Genomic DNA, 18,042 nt, shown 5'->3' on the forward strand with positions numbered 1-18,042 from the left:
ATCCTAAGTCCCGACACCTGGGAGAGACCCTGCACCCGCAGCCCCCAGGACCTGAAGGACCGGACTTTCACTGGAGGAGTGACCCCCAGGAGTCCCTCTCCCTTGCCCAAGTGGAGGTTTCCCCGAGGAACCCCCCCCTTGCCTGCCTGCAGCGCTGAAGAGATCCCTAGATCTCCCATTGACTTCCATTACAAACCCGACGCTTGTTTCTACACTGCACCCGGCCGCCCCCGCGCTGCTGAGGGTGAAATTTCTGTGTGGACTTGTGTCCCCCCCGGTGCCCTACAAAACCCCCCTGGTCTGCCCTCCGAAGACGCGGGTACTTACCTGCAAGCAGACCGGAACCGGGGCACCCCCTTCTCTCCATTCTAGCCTATGTGTTTTGGGCACCACTTTGAACTCTGCACCTGACCGGCCCTGAGCTGCTGGTGTGGTGACTTTGGGGTTGCTCTGAACCCCCAACGGTGGGCTACCTTGGACCAAGAACTGAACCCTGTAAGTGTCTTACTTACCTGGTAAAACTAACAAATACTTACCTCCCCTAGGAACTGTGAAAATTGCACTAAGTGTCCACTTTTAAAACAGCTATTTGTGAATAACTTGAAAAGTATACATGCAATTTTGATGATTTGAAGTTCCTAAAGTACTTACCTGCAATACCTTTCGAATGAGCTATTACATGTAGAATTTGAACCTGTGGTTCTTAAAATAAACTAAGAAAAGATATTTTTCTATACAAAAACCTATTGGCTGGATTTGTCTCTGAGTGTGTGTACCTCATTTATTGTCTATGTGTATGTACAACAAATGCTTAACACTACTCCTTGGATAAGCCTACTGCTCGACCACACTACCACAAAATAGAGCATTAGTATTATCTATTTTTACCACTATTTTACCTCTAAGGGGAACCCTTGGACTCTGTGCATGCTATTCCTTACTTTGAAATAGCACATACAGAGCCAACTTCCTACAGTTTGGATTTTACAGCGTCTAGAATCCCAAGCTGAAGTTTGTGAGCTACACAGTGGAACGGTAGAAGAAAAGGAATGTCTTTCTTTAGAAGTGCTGCAACTCCTCCCTTAGATCCCATCATTACTGCAGCACCATCAAAATTGACAGCTATTAGTGATGGGCCTGGATATTCTGTGGACCTCATGCCTACTAAATCCAAAGATAACCTTTAGATTCCTTTAGCTATACCATCCAGGACACCGCGAGCATGTGCATGTTCAAGTGGAACAAGATCTGCAAATAGAGTGTAGGGCTTCCCATCACTGACTACTCTCACCAGCACGGTTTCCTGTTCAATGATGGCATTATCTGTGCTTCCGTCTGCGATAATGCAAATGAAGCGAGAATTTGAAACAATTTTTGGGATGTCCTGTCGAAGTAGATCTGCCTCACATCTTATGAACTCTGAGGCCTTTTCACGGTTTGTATAATTTTCTCCTATATCCACACCAGCTTTCTTCATAGCCCTACATATGATTTCCATGTCTGAGAGTGGCTTACCTTGTTTTGCTATTAGGTAAGCATTGTTAAACAAGATGGTCAGTTTCTTTCTTTCTCTCTCCTTCAGCTTTTGCAGTGCTTGCATGATGAGGGGCTGCTCTGTAGGGGGACTGGAATTTGAGGTACTCGCTCTAAGAGTCTGAGACTGCAACGCCATTTCTTTCATTTCCTGGCGGTGCCATGAAACACATGTCATATGTGCCTTGCTAGTTTCATGAGCTCTAATTGGTTCAATGCGCAACTGGTCACATCCACTTAAGAATGCATTTCTACCTGAACCTGAATAGCTGACTGCTACAGTAGGATATTTTTGGCAAATAGTGCAGTACATTTTTGGTCCTTCTCCTTCCTGGCTTTCCTTCATGGCTAGCCATGGCCAAGATTCCACCCAGTGAGACTGAAAAACTTGTTTTCTTTTTTCAGCATCGTTCTTTTTGTTCTTGTTTAGGTTAGGATTATGTGGGGTGGTACAACACGGAACCTCAGTTGGTTCTTTTTGATTTCCTTCCCCTGGCTTTTCTTTATCAGTGTCTTTACTTCTTTTGAAACCAAAGTTGAAAAGACTTTGCTGAGACATATTTTCTATCAACAGGACAAAGTGATCAAGTCTGAGACTACTTGATTCAGTTTTATACTCGCAGTCCAGAAATGTAGAGCCAGTTGTGACAAGCCTTTCACATAGGTGACTCCAATAAACCTAGAAACAGATTTCCAAACTCTCTGAGAACAAGTGCCTGAGGCAGCCTGCTGCAATGAAGCTATGCTGCTATGGTTCGTAGTGATTTCCTGCCAAGTTGTGAACACACGGAGTCTGGTACTACACTGGCTGCACAGTAGACCTAGAAACCAAGAAAATATTTACACTAAGAACAAGGATGTGGGCTTTGGAAATGACAAGCTTACCTAAATGGGATTCAAATCTACCATCCATGTTACCATAACAAAAATTCAATAAACCATTAGAAATTATGTATAATTGACTGCTTAAGAAAGATACCTCTTGTGATCAATGTTCCTGCTAGGGAGAGAGAGGGGAGTTTTCTCTAGTGGCAGCCATAAAGTTAGCGTACAGGGTGCCTGCTGCAAAGAACAGATTTATATCTTATGTGATAGTTAAGTTGATAAGTAAAGTCAGAGCCTTTACAAGTGCTTTCAAACAAATTAATGCATGTGAAAGAGGGCATTGGAAAGATGAGGGGCTGGGTGGTAGTGAGGGAATCGAAGGTGGTCATGGGGTGAGGGATCACAATTGCAGGGTACCCCATCAAGTGCAGGGGCATCTGGGATTTCCAAAAAAGTATTGTATCACAATACATTCACCTCTGAGGCTGAGGGAAGCCATATAAGCCCTTGCATGGGGTGAAATTTCCATATTATTTCTCCTTGTGGTGCTCCACAAGTGGGCAATGTTAGAATCAACAGTTTTAGAGTATGTGCAGGGGGGCCTACCATAGGTGCAGACGCACTTTCAGATGTTGTGCTTAAAGGTATCCTTAAGTCTCCCAGGGAGTTACTTTAGTGCCCCTGGAGGGCATTTTCAAGGTATAAAGCACTCCTGGAGCTGGGGTTTTGCACAAGGGCTGTGCAGTGTGGGGAGCCCTGCTTGTTGGTCCTAAAGCTGCAGGCACACCTCGATCAAAGTAGAAAAAAGAAATATGTACACCTTGAATTTGTTTTATTAATGCTGTATTGACAATGATGATTTAGACAATGTAATGGTATTTGTTTTACTGGTCAGGAACCGCAATGGCATTAAAAGAATAAAATTAAAATTAAAATAAAAGCAAAATACCTACCTCTACTTACCTGGAATGGTTTCCCCCATCCTGTGGGGACCCCCTGGTGTGGGTGGGGGTGTACCTGGGGCAGGCACCAGTGTGCTCTTTTCATGGTGTTTGACCATGGAAATGGGTCCACAGGCCCCCTAACTCCTGCCTAGACCCAGGCGTTAAATATTGCCGCTAAGCAGTCTTAGCGCCATTATTTAGTCCTACCTCCCTCCTGTGCACAATCTTTGCACAGGAGGATAAATAAGGCATTAGGGCCCTAGAGTTATTTTTTGGGCGGGAACGCCAACCTTGCATCTCATTGACACAAGCTAGGTTCACACACTTAAACCATGACTATTATTATGACCGATATTTTAAATATAAATAAGGAGTTAAGTTTGCACTGAACTAGTGTTAAAAAAACTGGGCCTGAATCTCATGGGCTCACGGCCAGTCCTACCATGTGATAAATGGGAAAGGGGGGGGGATCTATGCCTATGGATGACTGACGGCTGGCCTCACGCAGGGATGCAGCCTAAATGCCCAAACCCATGACACCAGCAGCATCACTGGCCTGCAGTGATATCACTACAGACTCCCATGGCACAAAAAGGGAGTTAGCAAGGTAAGCCCTGCGTTGTGTGTCCCATTGCAGAAAGTTGACTTACTGCCTGACTTCTGGCTCCTTGTTCACAGTGAGGCAGGGCAGACAGCCTGGCACAAGCAGCACAGACTTAATTACATGGATTTATTTAGCGATACAACCGTATCTCTCAATAAAATACATGTATTTAATATTTTTTGCAGTAGAGCAGTAGGAATTTCAGAAGGGCGCAGCCCCAGCGCCAGTGGCTGGCCGGCAGTTTTAGGAGGGAAGGGGCAAGGATTCCAGTCGAAAGTACCTGCCCCCAGTCCTGCATCAAAATTTGTTGTTCTCTGTAGCGCAGACGTTTTATGAAATTTTACAAACACCAATTGCAAACGTGATATTTCTTTTTCTTGCAAATCTGTATAATGAAACACACCATTTTGAATGTCTAGCTAACCCACGTTATGTGTGGCACCTTCAGCCTAACTACATTCTTCGTCATGAGCACTTTGGAATATTTAAAACATCAATTATATTAATTAAATTGTGGGCTTTATCCACTTGTAGATTACTACTTTTCTGGGGAAAAAGGTGATTTACTTCGAATTGGAAAAAACGACTTGAAATGTTGAGAAAAACTAATTGTAGACTGGTATAGCAGCCAGATAAAGTGCTTTAAAAAAAAAACACAGGAAAAGTAAAATCAGTTTCTAAAAGCACCTAACGCTTCCTGTCACTTGTCTGTACCATAACCTCCATAGTTTCTAACCCACGTCACAATTTTTAATTGCTCAACTATCAATATACACTGACCATTTTACTGTGCGAAACATGGTTAGAGTTCCATTAAGCAATTATGACGGATTGCCATGTTTTGCAGAATTTAAGCATTAGAAGCCAAGGCCAACGAACAACAGCAGTGACCATTCTGTTGAATTCTAAAAAGTCTCTGATTGCTATAATAAATGTTAAAGTTTCCTGTTTAGCAGCAGGGAGTCTGTGGGACGTTATTTAAAATTACTTTGGAGCACATCAGCAGGACGGGGGCCAAGGTTTTAATCACAGCTTCTTTGTTCTAACAAGCTATGTTATCCTGCACAAAACATATACATTCCCATAAGCTCAATTTTCTGGTCTTCCACCGCATGCCCTGCACAAGAAAGCATATTCATTGCATCGATCATTGTAAGCCTGCAGACAGTAGTCTCATTCAATAACGCTCTCACTTAAAGATAACATGGAACTCACATGCCTGCCTATATTCGTTGGAGTAGATATACCAAAAGTAAAATGAGTGGATGAGTTACGCTCCCGGACACGGTAAGCTTGGGAAAGCTTGGAATCTCTGTACAAATACAGAATACATGCGGTACTTCCAGCTCGAAGTCGTCGTTTTTTCTTCAATCAGTTCGCCCCTTACCCGGTTAAATTCATGTTGTGAATTCTTAAGAGTACAAAACAGACTGCTGTGCTTACCGGGTCAAAATCCCAGGAAATCACCCCCCATACTTTCCCACAAAAATAGAATAATCAGTCAATTGCGATGATTTTCTCTAGTCATGTCCTTTACATATATCTCTTATATTTACGAACGTGTTGTGAACGGGGCCAGGCAACATATTTCATATGAACAAGGCTGGTCCACCCATCCTTCCAAGTGCTGGTCAGTTACAAAAAGTCTTCAAAGGGGCCCCACGCTGAGAATTTTGTTATCTTTGACCAGCAGTCCCTGCCCCCAGGCACTGGGAGCGCAGGAGCCTGCGCCGTGCGCGTGCCAACGGGGGGCTGGCTGGCTGTCAAAATTAGAACCTGCCTCGGTGACCCTGGACGAAACTGCGTCCCGGGCAGGCATTGCACAGGGCGGAGAGGGCAGAGGGGCTTCTGCAAGCGTGACAGGCTGCTGCGAGAGAAGGATGAGGGACACGACCGCCTGCCACTGCGAGGTAACAAGAAAATCACAGAGACCTACCTGCTGCGGGAGCTCGGTCCGGCACCCTCTGCCGCTGCTCCGGAGCAGGAGAGAAGGAAGGAGGCAGCGCCCTCTCGCTGCCCAGCGTCCGCTCCCCACAGCCCGGCAGGGCTGGAGGAGTAGGCTTCTAGTTGCTGATCCCGGGGGAAAGCCCCGACTGGCTGCACACTGACCGCGTGCTCCCCAGCTCACCTCCGATTCCACAGGAAACGTTGGAAGGCTCCAGCCACTCTCCAGTTTACCCGCCACGGAGTGTTTGGAGGGGGCGGGGCCATAGATTTTTCAAGTGCGTTGCCGCGGGGGAGGGGAGTGCAAACTGACAAAGCCCGAGGCAGCGCCCACAGATATTGATTTAATGTCTATTTGTCCGTCTGACAAAATAGACATTAAATCTTATAGCCCGTTGTGACAATCAACATGGCTCGGGCGTCGGGCGATACGATTTCCCCCTCCCTGCCTATTCTCTGGTTACCCTGTCTAGCTTTACTCCCTTAAGTTAGTTTCTCTTATTTTCGAGAGAGCCACCTTTTCCTTGATCCTTGTCTTATTGATTTATTTTTATTTTTATTGTACCTGAATTGTAGAGCCAAAAGAACAAACTCATCTGGGCATATCACATAAACTTGAAAATATTGTTTATTTGAATAGCTAATATTTTTCATTTTTTTCCAATAGCCACTTCTTGATAAGCAAAGCATGTTAACAAAATCGTGGCATGAGAAAAGCAGGAGTACAGTTATATTGTGGCTTTAGAAAATATTTTTCTGTCTGACTCTTGGAGTTTTTAACTTTAGGTAATTGCATTTGGTAAGAATCATTTGGGAGCAGAAAGCAATCTTGATTTAAACTAGGAATAGCTTTACACCATATCTTTTAGTCTAATCTGTTCAGGCCATTTTGCTGCCTCGTCTCACAGAACCATTGTAGCTTTTCTTGCATACCAGTACAATTCAGTCATTAAAATTACATTCTAGTTTTGTTCACTACCATTCTTTGTAATGTTTTTGTTTCCCACACTCTAGGACCTTTAATCCTGCAGATTATTCAGAACCAACAGCGAGCGATGGCTACGGGATGAAATCTGAGGTTTGGGATGTTGGCCCTGTTGATGGTGATGATGGAACAGGTGAGAATATTTTTCACATGAACACATCAAATGTTTGTAATTAAGGATTTTTTAGTAGCATATGCATTATATTACCTGGTTTCTAAAACAGGAAGGCTTCTACAGAGTTACAATTCATGGAGAGGACTCTTCATCTTAGAAATACAGGATAGCTATCTATTCACATGCTTAGTCATCATGGAGCTTTGTTCTACTTCATGGTTCCCTGCATTGTGGAGTCTGAGGAAGAGAAGTTATTTGAGACTTCTGAAAATGTATTGGTCTTTCGAACAGGAACACCCCCCCCCCCCCTCCCCCCCCCCCAAAAAAAAAAGATTTCAATTGTACTCCATCACAGTCTCACCATCCAGGACAAAATGTCTACTTCTGAGACCATTGACTCCTTCACCCATGACAGAGAGCAAACCTATTGATGCAGCAAGCCATAAAGTTTGTGGAGCTGCAGCAGTGATGTTAGAAACATCTTGCTCTGCAGCCTTGCTATGGCAGTGTCACAGAATCTTATGGAAATCTCTTGCCACTTCTGCAGATGAGTGCTCAAGAGATTGGACAGACTGCTAGTGTCTAGTGTTTCTATAGACTCTACAGACTTGCCAGTCATCTAATTTTACAGCAATGTCTCCCTCAAATGTGCCTCACTGCTGTGAATACCAGTCTTGAAGCCTGATGTGTAGCTTAAAATTATAAACCTGCTTTTCATGGGACAAGTTCAGTTTGGTTTCTTCATGGATGATGAGATGCAGAGAATTAAGAATGAGGCTGATATCTTCTAGACGGTAGGGTTGGAAGGAAAGAAAAAAAAAATCTAATTTTTTACACACAGTGACCTATTTATCACCGAAGGCAGAGGATTCAGTCCCCTCAGTGGTCCCATCAGCCTCAACTGCAAGGCACGCAACAACCCTCATTCATAGCTCAGAAGATCTGGAATAGGTAGAAGTCAGCTACACTAATGACCTCCTTCACTGAAATCCCAGTCTCACTCAAAACAGTGACTTACCAACTTCCCCCTCCTGATCACCACTCCGGTTGGAAGGAGTGTTTTCAATCGTTCCAAATAGTGGCAGAACATAACTGACAGATGAGATCTTCAGATAATATAAAATTGTTACTGTTATCAATTCAGATCTCCTTTAACATGGATTCCCAGAGTCTGCTTCAAAATATCAGCTCTTATTTCTATGACGGGAGTTACAGCTGTTTTACAAACGTTTGTGATAGAGCCTGTTCCTTTCTCACATACATTTTCAGAGTGCATGGTGGTAGTTGCTGCTCATCTCAGAAAATAGCTTTCTCTACCCCTACCTAGATGACTGGCTCATAAACATGGCAACACCTGAAGGAGTCCATCACCTCCAGCAGCTAAGATTCAGAGCCAATCGCTCAAAGCCTATAGTGACTCCAGTGCAACCCTTTCATCACCTGGAAGTAGTCCAAGACTTTGTCAGTAAAGGTTTATCCTTTTGAGGAGAGGCTGTTATGTCAATCTGAATTGTATGAAATGCTAGTCTGCAAATCAAATGCACTGAAGCAGTGTCTAGAAAACCAGTGGATTCTGTTTTAAGCAGTTGGAAGGACAAGTTGACTCAAATGGGTTGCAAGCGTTTCTCTTCCTTGGTGTTGCCAATCTGCTTACTGGCAATCTCTCTCCTTCCAAAATCCATCTCAAACCACAGTGACTAATATTTTCTGTGGTTTGGAAGTCCAAATGAATGTCCTGCAAGTCCAATTATTCTGCTCATGGAAACAGGACCTATTCTGCTCATGGAAACAGGACTTACATGTAAATCTGCTGGAACTAAGTGCTATCGAAGATAGCACATAAGAAAACTGACAAGGCCCAGGGGACGCCACTGCCTTCAGGCCATGGCTCAACCCATAAAATCGGTGACCAACCATCGGCACCGAAGAAGGCCGAAATAGTGCCAAGATCGTCCGACTCGGGTCGAGACACAGGCACCCAGCCATCTCGGGACCGAGATAGTGCTGCCGACAAAGATCGACGCCGAGATAGCGGAGCCGAAGCTGCTCGACGCAGAGACAGCAGCACCGAGGAGGATCGACGCCGAGAGGGTTCGACTCCGAAAAAGAGGAATGTTGCCTCGGAGCCGAAAAAGAGCGTGGACATGGTTTCGGTGCCAAAACGACCCGCAACCAAGCCAACTACCGGTTCCTAATCAGAGGAACAATCACTGTCCTCTCAAGTGCGAAAGCATAGATTCGAGGAGGAATTACAATCCACCGAGTTGGACCACACTCAAAAAAGGATTTTTATACAGAGTGGAACAGGGAAAATAAGCACCCTTCCCCCTATTAGGAGGAAGAGGAGACTGGAATTCCAACAAGAACAAACACCACAAACAAAACTGGTGAAGAAGGTAACTCCGCCACCCTCTCCTCCACCTGTGGCTCACATTTCACCGGCACAGACTCCGTCACATTCACCGGCTCACACCACCTTAAGCCAAGGTGACCAGGACCAAGATGCTTGGGACTTATACGACGCCCCAGTGTCGGACAACAGTCCTGAGGCGTATCCTACAAAGCCCTCACCACCAGAAGACAGCACAGCATATTCACAAGTGGTGGCTAGAGCAGCAGAGTTCCACAATGTGTCTCTACACTCGGAGCCTGTCGAAGATGACTTCCTCTTCAACACCCTCTCTTCCACACATAGCACCTACCAAAGCCTGCCTATGCTCCCAGGAATGCTAAGGCACGCAAAGGACATATTCAAAGAGCCTGTCAAAAGTAGGGCAATAACACCGAGGGTGGAAAAAAAATATAAAGCACCTCCCACAGACCCAGCTTTCATCACCTCACAACTGCCACCAGATTCGGTTGTGGTAGGGGCGGCTCACAAGAGAGCAAACTCCCACACATCGGGCGATGCACCACCCCCAGATAAGGAGAGCCGAAAGTTCGATGCAGCCGGTAAAAGGGTCGCAGTACAGGCTGCAAACCAGTGGCGCATCGCAAACTCTCAAGCGCTCCTAGCGCGATATGACCGAGCCCACTGGGATGAGATGCAACACCTCATTGAGCATCTACCCACAGAACTACAAAAGAGGGCGAAACAAGTGGTTGAGGAGGGCCAAAACATCTCCAATAACCATATACGCTCCTCTATGGACGCAGCGGACACAGCAGCAAGAACAGTTAACACGGCAGTAACCATCCGAAGGCACGCGTGGCTACGAACATCTGGTTTTAAACCAGAGATACAGCAGGCGGTGCTCAATATGCCATTCAATGAGCAACAATTGTTCGGACCTGAAGTGGACACGGCAATTGAGAAGCTCAAAAAGGACACTGACACTGCAAAAGCCATGGGCGCGCTCTACTCCCCGCAGAGCAGAGGCACTTTCAACACCTTCCGCAAGACAACCTTTAGAGGGGGGTTTCGGGGTCAATCCACACAACCCAGTACCTCACAGTCAACACCGTCCACCTACCAGGGACAGTACCAAAGGGGAGGCTTTCGGGGCCAATACAGAGGGGGACAATTCCCTAGAAGCCCCCAAACACCTACAAACAGTGACTCACACGTCACTCATCCCCTCCACACAACACCAGTGGGGGGGGAAGAATAAATCAGTATTACCAAGAGTGGGACAAAATAACAACAGACACTTGGGTCTTAGCAATTATCCACATGGTTATTGCATAGAATTTCTACAAATCCCTCCAAACATACCACCAAAAACACAAAATATATCAAAACAACATTCGGACCTCCTAGAAATAGAAGTTCAAGCATTACTGCAAAAGAACGCAATAGAACTGGTACCAGATACACAAACAAATACAGGGGTTTACTCACTGTACTTTCTAATACCAAAGAAGGACAAAACACTGAGACCAATCCTAGACCTCAGAACACTAAACACATACATCAAATCAGAACACTTTCACATGGTCACGCTACAGGAAGTGTTACCATTGCTAAAGCAACAAGATTACATGACAACCTTAGATCTCAAAGACGCGTATTTCCACATACCAATACATCCGTCGCACTGGAAATACCTAAGGTTCGTATTCAAAGGAATACATTACCAATTCAAAGTATTGCCGTTTGGTTTAACAACTGCACCAAGAGTCTTCACAAAGTGCCTAGCAGTAGTGGCTGCACACATCAGAAGGCAGCAAATACACGTATTCCCGTATCTAGACGACTGGCTAATCAAGACCGACTCACTGACAAGGTGCTCACACCACACAGATCAGGTCATACAAACCCTCTACAAACTCGGTTTCACCATCAACTATGCGAAATGACACATTCTGCCGTGCAAGGTACAACAATACCTAGGAGCGACAATAGATACAACAAGGGGAATAGCCACTCCAAGTCCACAAAGGGTTCAAAATTTCCAAAAGATTATACAACGCATGTATCCAACACAAAGAATACAGGCGAAGATGATATTACAACTCCTAGGCATGATGTCCTCATGCATAGCCATTGTCCCAAACGCAAGGTTGCACATGCGGCCCTTACAACAGTGCCTAGCATCACAATGGTCACAAGCACAGGGTCAGCTTCTAGATCTGGTGTTGATAGACCGCCTAACATACCTCTCGCTTCTATGGTGGAACAATATAAATTTAAACAAAGGGCGGCCTTTCCAAGACCCAGTGCCACAATACGTGATAACAGATGCTTCCATGACAGGGTGGGAAGCAAACCTCAATCAACACAGCATACAAGGACAATGGGACGCACATTCAAGAAAGCTGCATATAAATCACCTCGAACTACTAGCAGTTTTCCAAGCATTAAAAGCATTTCAACCAATCATAACTCACAAATACATTCTTGTCAAAACAGACAACATGACAACAATGTATTATCTAAACAAACAGGGGGGGACACACTCGACACAGCTGTGCCTTCTGGCACAAAAAATATGGCAATGGGCAATTCACAACCACATTCGCCTAATAGCACAGTTTATTCCAGGGATCCAGAATCAACTTGCAGACAGTCTCTCTCGAGATCACCAACAGGTACACGAGTGGGAAATTCACCCCCAAATTCTAAACACTTACTTCAAACGTTGGGGAACACCTCAAATAGACTTATTTGCAACAAAGGAGAACGCACACAGGCAGTCTCAAGGCAATGCCCTATGGATGAACTGGTCAGGGATATTTGCGTACGCTTTTCCCCCTCTCCCTCTCCTTCCATATCTAGTAAACAAATTGAGTCAAAACAAACTCAAACTCATACTGATAGCACCAACATGGGCAAGGCAACCATGGTACACAACACTGCTAGACCTATCAGTAGTACCCCACGTCAAGTTGCCCAACAGGCCAGATCTGTTAACACAACACAAACAACAGATCAGGCATCCAAACCCAGCATCGCTGAATCTAGCAATCTGGCTCCTGAAATCCTAGAATTCGGACACTTAAACCTCACACAAGAATGTATGGAAGTCATAAAGCAAGCTAGAAGACCATCCACTAGACACTGCTATGCAAGCAAATGGAAAAGGTTTGTTTGCTACTGCCATCATAATCAAATTCAACCATTACACGCATCTCCAAAGGATGTAGTGGGTTACTTACTACACTTACAAAAATCGAACCTGGCCTTCTCTTCCATTAAAATACACCTAGCAGCAATATCTGCATACCTGCAAATTACCCATTCAACTTCACTAATTAGGATACCTGTCATTAAAGCGTTTATGGAAGGCCTCAAAAGAATTATACCACCAAGGACACCACCCGTTCCTTCATGGAACCTCAACATCGTCTTAACAATCATCCACCCTTTGAACCTATGCACTCTTGCGAAATACAATTCCTAACCTGGAAAGTTGCATTTCTCATCGCCATCACATCTCTAAGAAGAGTAAGTGAAATTCAGGCGTTTACAATACAAGAACCTTTTATCCAACTACACAAAAATAAAGTAGTCCTAAGGACCAATCCTAAATTTTTGCCAAAGGTTATTTCACTGTTCCACCTAAATCAAACGGTAGAGCTACCAGTGTTTTTCCCACAGCCAGATTCCATAGCTGAAAGGGCACTACATACATTAGACGTCAAAAGAGCACTAATGTACTACATCGACAGAACTAAAGACATCAGAAAAACTAAACAACTGTTTATTGCATTTAAAAAACCTCACGCAGGAAACCCAATATCAAAACAGGGTATAGCCAGATGGATAGTTAAGTGCATCCAAATCTGCTACCTTAAAGCAAAAAGACAACTGCCCATTACACCAAGGGCACACTCAACCAGAAAGAAAGGTGCTACCATGACCTTCCTAGGGAATATTCCAATGCACGAAATATGTAAGGCAGCCACATGGTCTACGCCTCACACATTTACCAAGCACTACTGTGTAGACGTGCTATCAGCACAACAAGCCACAGTAGGTCAAGCCGTACTAAGAACCTTATTTCAGACTACTTCCACTCCTACAGGCCGAGCCACCGCTTTTGGGGAGATAACTGCTTACTAGTCTATGCACAACATGTGTATCTACAGCAACAGATGCCATCGAACTGAAAATGTCACTTACCCAGTGTACATCTGTTCGTGGCATCAGTCGCTGAAGATTCACATGTGCCCACCCACCTCCCCGGGAGCCTGTAGCCGTATGGAAGTTGGCTTCAACTTTGTACATTTGTAAATATATCTTAAATAGGTACATACTTATTCACTCCATTGCATGGGCACTATTACTAACAAACAACTCCTACCTCACCCTCTGCGGGGAAAACAATCGAAGATGGAGTCGACGCCCATGCGCAATGGAGACAAAGAGGAGGAGTCCCTCGGTCCCGTGACTCGAAAGACTTCTTCGAAGAAAAACAACTTGTAACACTCCGACCCAACACCAGATGGCGGGCTATGCACAACATGTGAATCTTCAGCGACTGATGCCACGAACAGATGTACACTGGGTAAGTGACATTTTCAATCACTTTTCAGTGACATCTCTACAATTTCCCATTGCAACTTTATTCTTTTTGACCTACAATTATCCTGATAAATATTATATATTTTTCTAAACACTGTGTGGTGTATTTTTGTGGTGCTATATGGTGGTATTGTATGATTTATTGCACAAATACTTTACACATTGCCTTCTAAGTTAAGCCTGACTGCTCGTGCCAAGCTACCAGAGGGTGGGCACAGGATAATCTTGGATTGTGTGTGACTTACCCTGACTAGAGTGAGGGCTTTTGCTTGGACAGGGGGTAACCTGACTGCCAACCAAAAACCCCATTTCTAACAATCCTCACTTACTAAAGCAAGAAATATTTCAACTGCTTTCCAAGGGTGAGATAGAGGTTCCCATTCATCAGAGAGGTCTAGGCTTTTACCCTCGGTTGTTTCTAATAAGAAAGAAGTAAGGCAACTGATCCTAGATCTCAGGAAGTTAAACAAATACCTGTGTAAACAAATACCTGTGTCTTCTCAACAGTGGAGATCATGACATCGTTGGATCTCCAAGATGCCTATTTACACTTTCCCATACGTCTCAGGCATTGCAAATACCTTCGCTTTACCGTAGCCGATACCCATTATCAATTCACTTTACCGTAGCCGATACCCATTATCAATTCAAGGTTCTCCGTTTTGGGTTGAAGTCCGCACCAAGAATTTTGACAAAGTGTCTTGCAGCAGTCGTGGCGACTCTGCACAAAAAAAGGTTTTCAAATTTTCCTGTATTTAGATGACTGATTTACTAAAGGCACAGACTCCACAGCAGGCCTCCAGTGCACAACACTTGTCTAGCCTTATTTCACAGTCTAGGCCTCACTGTAAATCACCAGAACTCATCCACTATTCCAACGTGCAAGATGGTCTTTTTGGGTACAAAACTTGACACAGACAGAAACCAGGCTTATCTTTGAATAGAAAGAAAGACAAAAAAAACTTTCCAACCTTGCTCTCACGATCTCAAAAAAAAAGTTTCTATGAGAACATTCCTAAAAGCGACTTGAATGATTTCCTCTTCAATCAACCTGGTTCACCTAGCAAGACTAAAAAGTAGACCATTACCAGAGGAACTGCAACTTCTCTAGATCCACTCTCAGGGATCCTTCGAAGAGTTGATGTAAGGAAATGCCTCCTTGGCATGGTTGCCCCCTGACTTTTTGCCTATGCTGATGCTATGTTTACAATTGAAAGTGTGCTGAGGCCTGCTAACCAGGCCCCAGCACCAGCGTTCTTTCCCTAACCTGTACTTTTGTATCCACAATTGGCAGACCCTGGCATCCAGATAAGTCCCTTGTAACTGGTACTTCTAGTACCAAGGGCCCTGATGCCAAGGAAGGTCTCTTAGGGCTGCAGCATGTCTTATGCCACCCTGGAGACCTCTCACTCAGCACAGACACACTGCTTGCCAGCTTGTGTGTGCTAGTGAGGACCAAACGAGTAAGTCGACATGGCACTCCCCTCAGGGTGCCATGCCAGCCTCTCACTGCCTATGCAGTATAGGTAAGACACCCCTCTAGCAGGCCTTACAGCCCTAAGGCAGGGTGCACTATACCATAGGTGAGGGTACCAGTGCATGAGCATGGTACCCCTACAGTGTCTAAACAAAACCTTAGACATTGTAAGTGCAGGGTAGCCATAAGAGTATATGGTCTGGGAGTCTGTCAAACACGAACTCCACAGCACCATAATGGCTACACTGAAAACTGGGAAGTTTGGTATCAAACTTCTCAGCACAATAAATGCACACTGATGCCAGTGTACATTTTATTGCAAAATACGCCCCAGAGGGCACCTTAGAGGTGCCCCCTGAAACTTAACCGACTGTCTGTGTAGGCTGACTAGTTCCAGCAGCCTGCCACACCAGAGACATGTTGCTGGCCCCATGGGGAGAGTGCCTTTGTCACTCTGAGGCCAGTAACAAAGCCTGCACTGGGTGGAGATGCTAACACCTCCCCCAGGCAGGAGCTGTGACACCTGGCGGTGAGCCTCAAAGGCTCACCCCTTTGTCACAGCCCAGCAGGGCACTCCAGCTTAGTGGAGTTGCCCGCCCCCTCCGGCCACGGCCCCCACTTTTGGCGGCAAGGCTGGAGGGAACAAAGAAAGCAACAAGGAGGAGTCACTGGCCAGTCAGGACAGCCCCTAAGGTGTCCTGAGCTGAGGTGACTCTGACTTTTAGAAATCCTCCATCTTGCAGATGGAGGATTCCCCCAATAGGGTTAGGATTGTGACCCCCTCCCCTTGGGAGGAGGCACAAAGAGGGTGTACCCACCCTCAGGGCTAGTAGCCATTGGCTACTAACCCCCCAGACCTAAACACGCCCTTAAATTTAGTATTTAAGGGCTACCCTGAACCCTAGAAAATTAGATTCCTGCAACTACAAGAAGAAGGACTGCCTAGCTGAAAACCCCTGCAGAGGAAGACCAGAAGACGACAACTGCCTTGGCTCCATTTTACCTCTAAGGGGAACCCTTGGACTCTGTGCATGCTATTCCTTACTTTGAGATAGCACATACAGAGCCAACTTCCTACAGTTCCCCTTAGAGGTAAGATAGTGGCAAAAAGAGATAATACTAATGCTCTATTTTGTGGTAGTGTGGTCGAGCAGTAGGCTTATCCAAGGAGTAGTGTTAAGCATTTGTTGTACATACACATAGACAATAAATGAGGTACACACACTCAGAGACAAATCCAGCCAATAGGTTTTTGTATAGAAAAATATCTTTTCTTAGTTTATTTTAAGAACCACAGGTTCAAATTCTACATGTAATATCTCATTCGACAGGTATTGCAGGTAAGTACTTTAGGAACTTCAAATCATAAAAATTGCATGTATACTTTACAAGTTATTGACAAATAGCTGTTTTAAAAGTGGACACTTAGTGCAATTTTCACAGTTCCTGGGGGAGGTAAGTTTTTGTTAGTTTTACCAGGTAAGTAAGACACTTACAGGGTTCAGTTCTTGGTCCAAGGTAGCCCACCGTTGGGGGTTCAGAGCAACCCCAAAGTCACCACACCAGCAGCTCAGGGCCGGTCAGGTGCAGAGTTCAAAGTGGTGCCCAAAACACATAGGCTAGAATGGAGAGAAGGGGGTGCCCCGGTTCCGGTCTGCTTGCAGGTAAGTACCCGCGTCTTCGGAGGGCAGACCAGAGGGGTTTTGTAGGGCACCGGGGGGGACACAAGCCCACACAGAAATTTCACCCTCAGCGGCGCGGGGGCGGCCGGGTGCAGTGTAGAAACAGGCGTCGGGTTCGCAATGTTAGTCTATGAGAGATCTCGGGATCTCTTCAGCGCTGCAGGCAGGCAAGGGGGGGGTTCCTCGGGGAAACCTCCACTTGGGCAAGGGAGAGGGACTCCTGGGGGTCACTTCTCCAGTGAAAGTCCGGTCCTTCCGGTCCTGGGGGCTGCGGGTGCAGGGTCCCTCCCAGGCGTCGGGACTTTAGATTCAAAGAGTCGCGGTCAGGGGAAGCCTCGGGATTCCCTCTGCAGGCGGCGCTGTGGGGGCTCAGGGGGGACAGGTTTTGGTACTCACAGTATCAGAGTAGTCCTGGGGTCCCTCCTGAGGTGTTGGATCTCCACCAGCCGAGTCGGGGTCGCCGGGTGCAGTGTTGCAAGTCTCACGCTTCTTGCGGGGAGCTTGCAGGGTTCTTTCAAAGCTGCGGGAAAACAAAGTTGCAGCCTTTCTTGGAGCAGGTCCGCTGTCCTCGGGAGTTTCTTGTCTTTTCGAAGCAGGGGCAGTCCTCAGAGGATGTCGAGGTCGCTGGTCCCTTTGGAAGGCGTCGCTGGAGCAGGATCTTTGGAAGGCAGGAGACAGGCCGGTGAGTTTCTGGAGCCAAGGCAGTTGTTGTCTTCTGGTCTTCCTCTGCAGGGGTTTTCAGCTAGGCAGTCCTTCTTCTTGTAGTTGCAGGAATCTAATTTTCTAGGGTTCAGGGTAGCCCTTAAATACTAAATTTAAGGGCGTGTTTAGGTCTGGGGGGTTAGTAGCCAATGGCTACTAGCCCTGAGGGTGGGTACACCCTCTTTGTGCCTCCTCCCAAGGGGAGGGGGACACAATCCTAACCCTATTGGGGGAATCCTCCATCTGCAAGATAAAGGATTTCTA

General features: G+C 45.7%; 1 protein-coding gene across 6 annotated transcripts in view; it reads left to right on the plus strand.

The window, feature by feature from the left end:
- UBAP2 (ubiquitin associated protein 2) overlaps positions 1–18,042 on the plus strand; it is a 1,102,091-nt gene that overhangs the window by 338,181 nt on the left and 745,868 nt on the right. For all 6 annotated transcript variants that reach the window (XM_069217098.1, XM_069217184.1, XM_069216796.1 and 3 more), the window contains exon 8: positions 6,865–6,968. In XM_069217098.1, the coding sequence (XP_069073199.1) occupies positions 6,865–6,968 (104 nt within the window). The remainder of the gene's footprint in view (positions 1–6,864; positions 6,969–18,042) is intronic.

This window comes from Pleurodeles waltl, chromosome 1_1 (genome assembly GCF_031143425.1).
Source record: "Pleurodeles waltl isolate 20211129_DDA chromosome 1_1, aPleWal1.hap1.20221129, whole genome shotgun sequence".
In the NCBI taxonomy this organism is placed as follows: Eukaryota; Metazoa; Chordata; class Amphibia; order Caudata; family Salamandridae; genus Pleurodeles; species Pleurodeles waltl.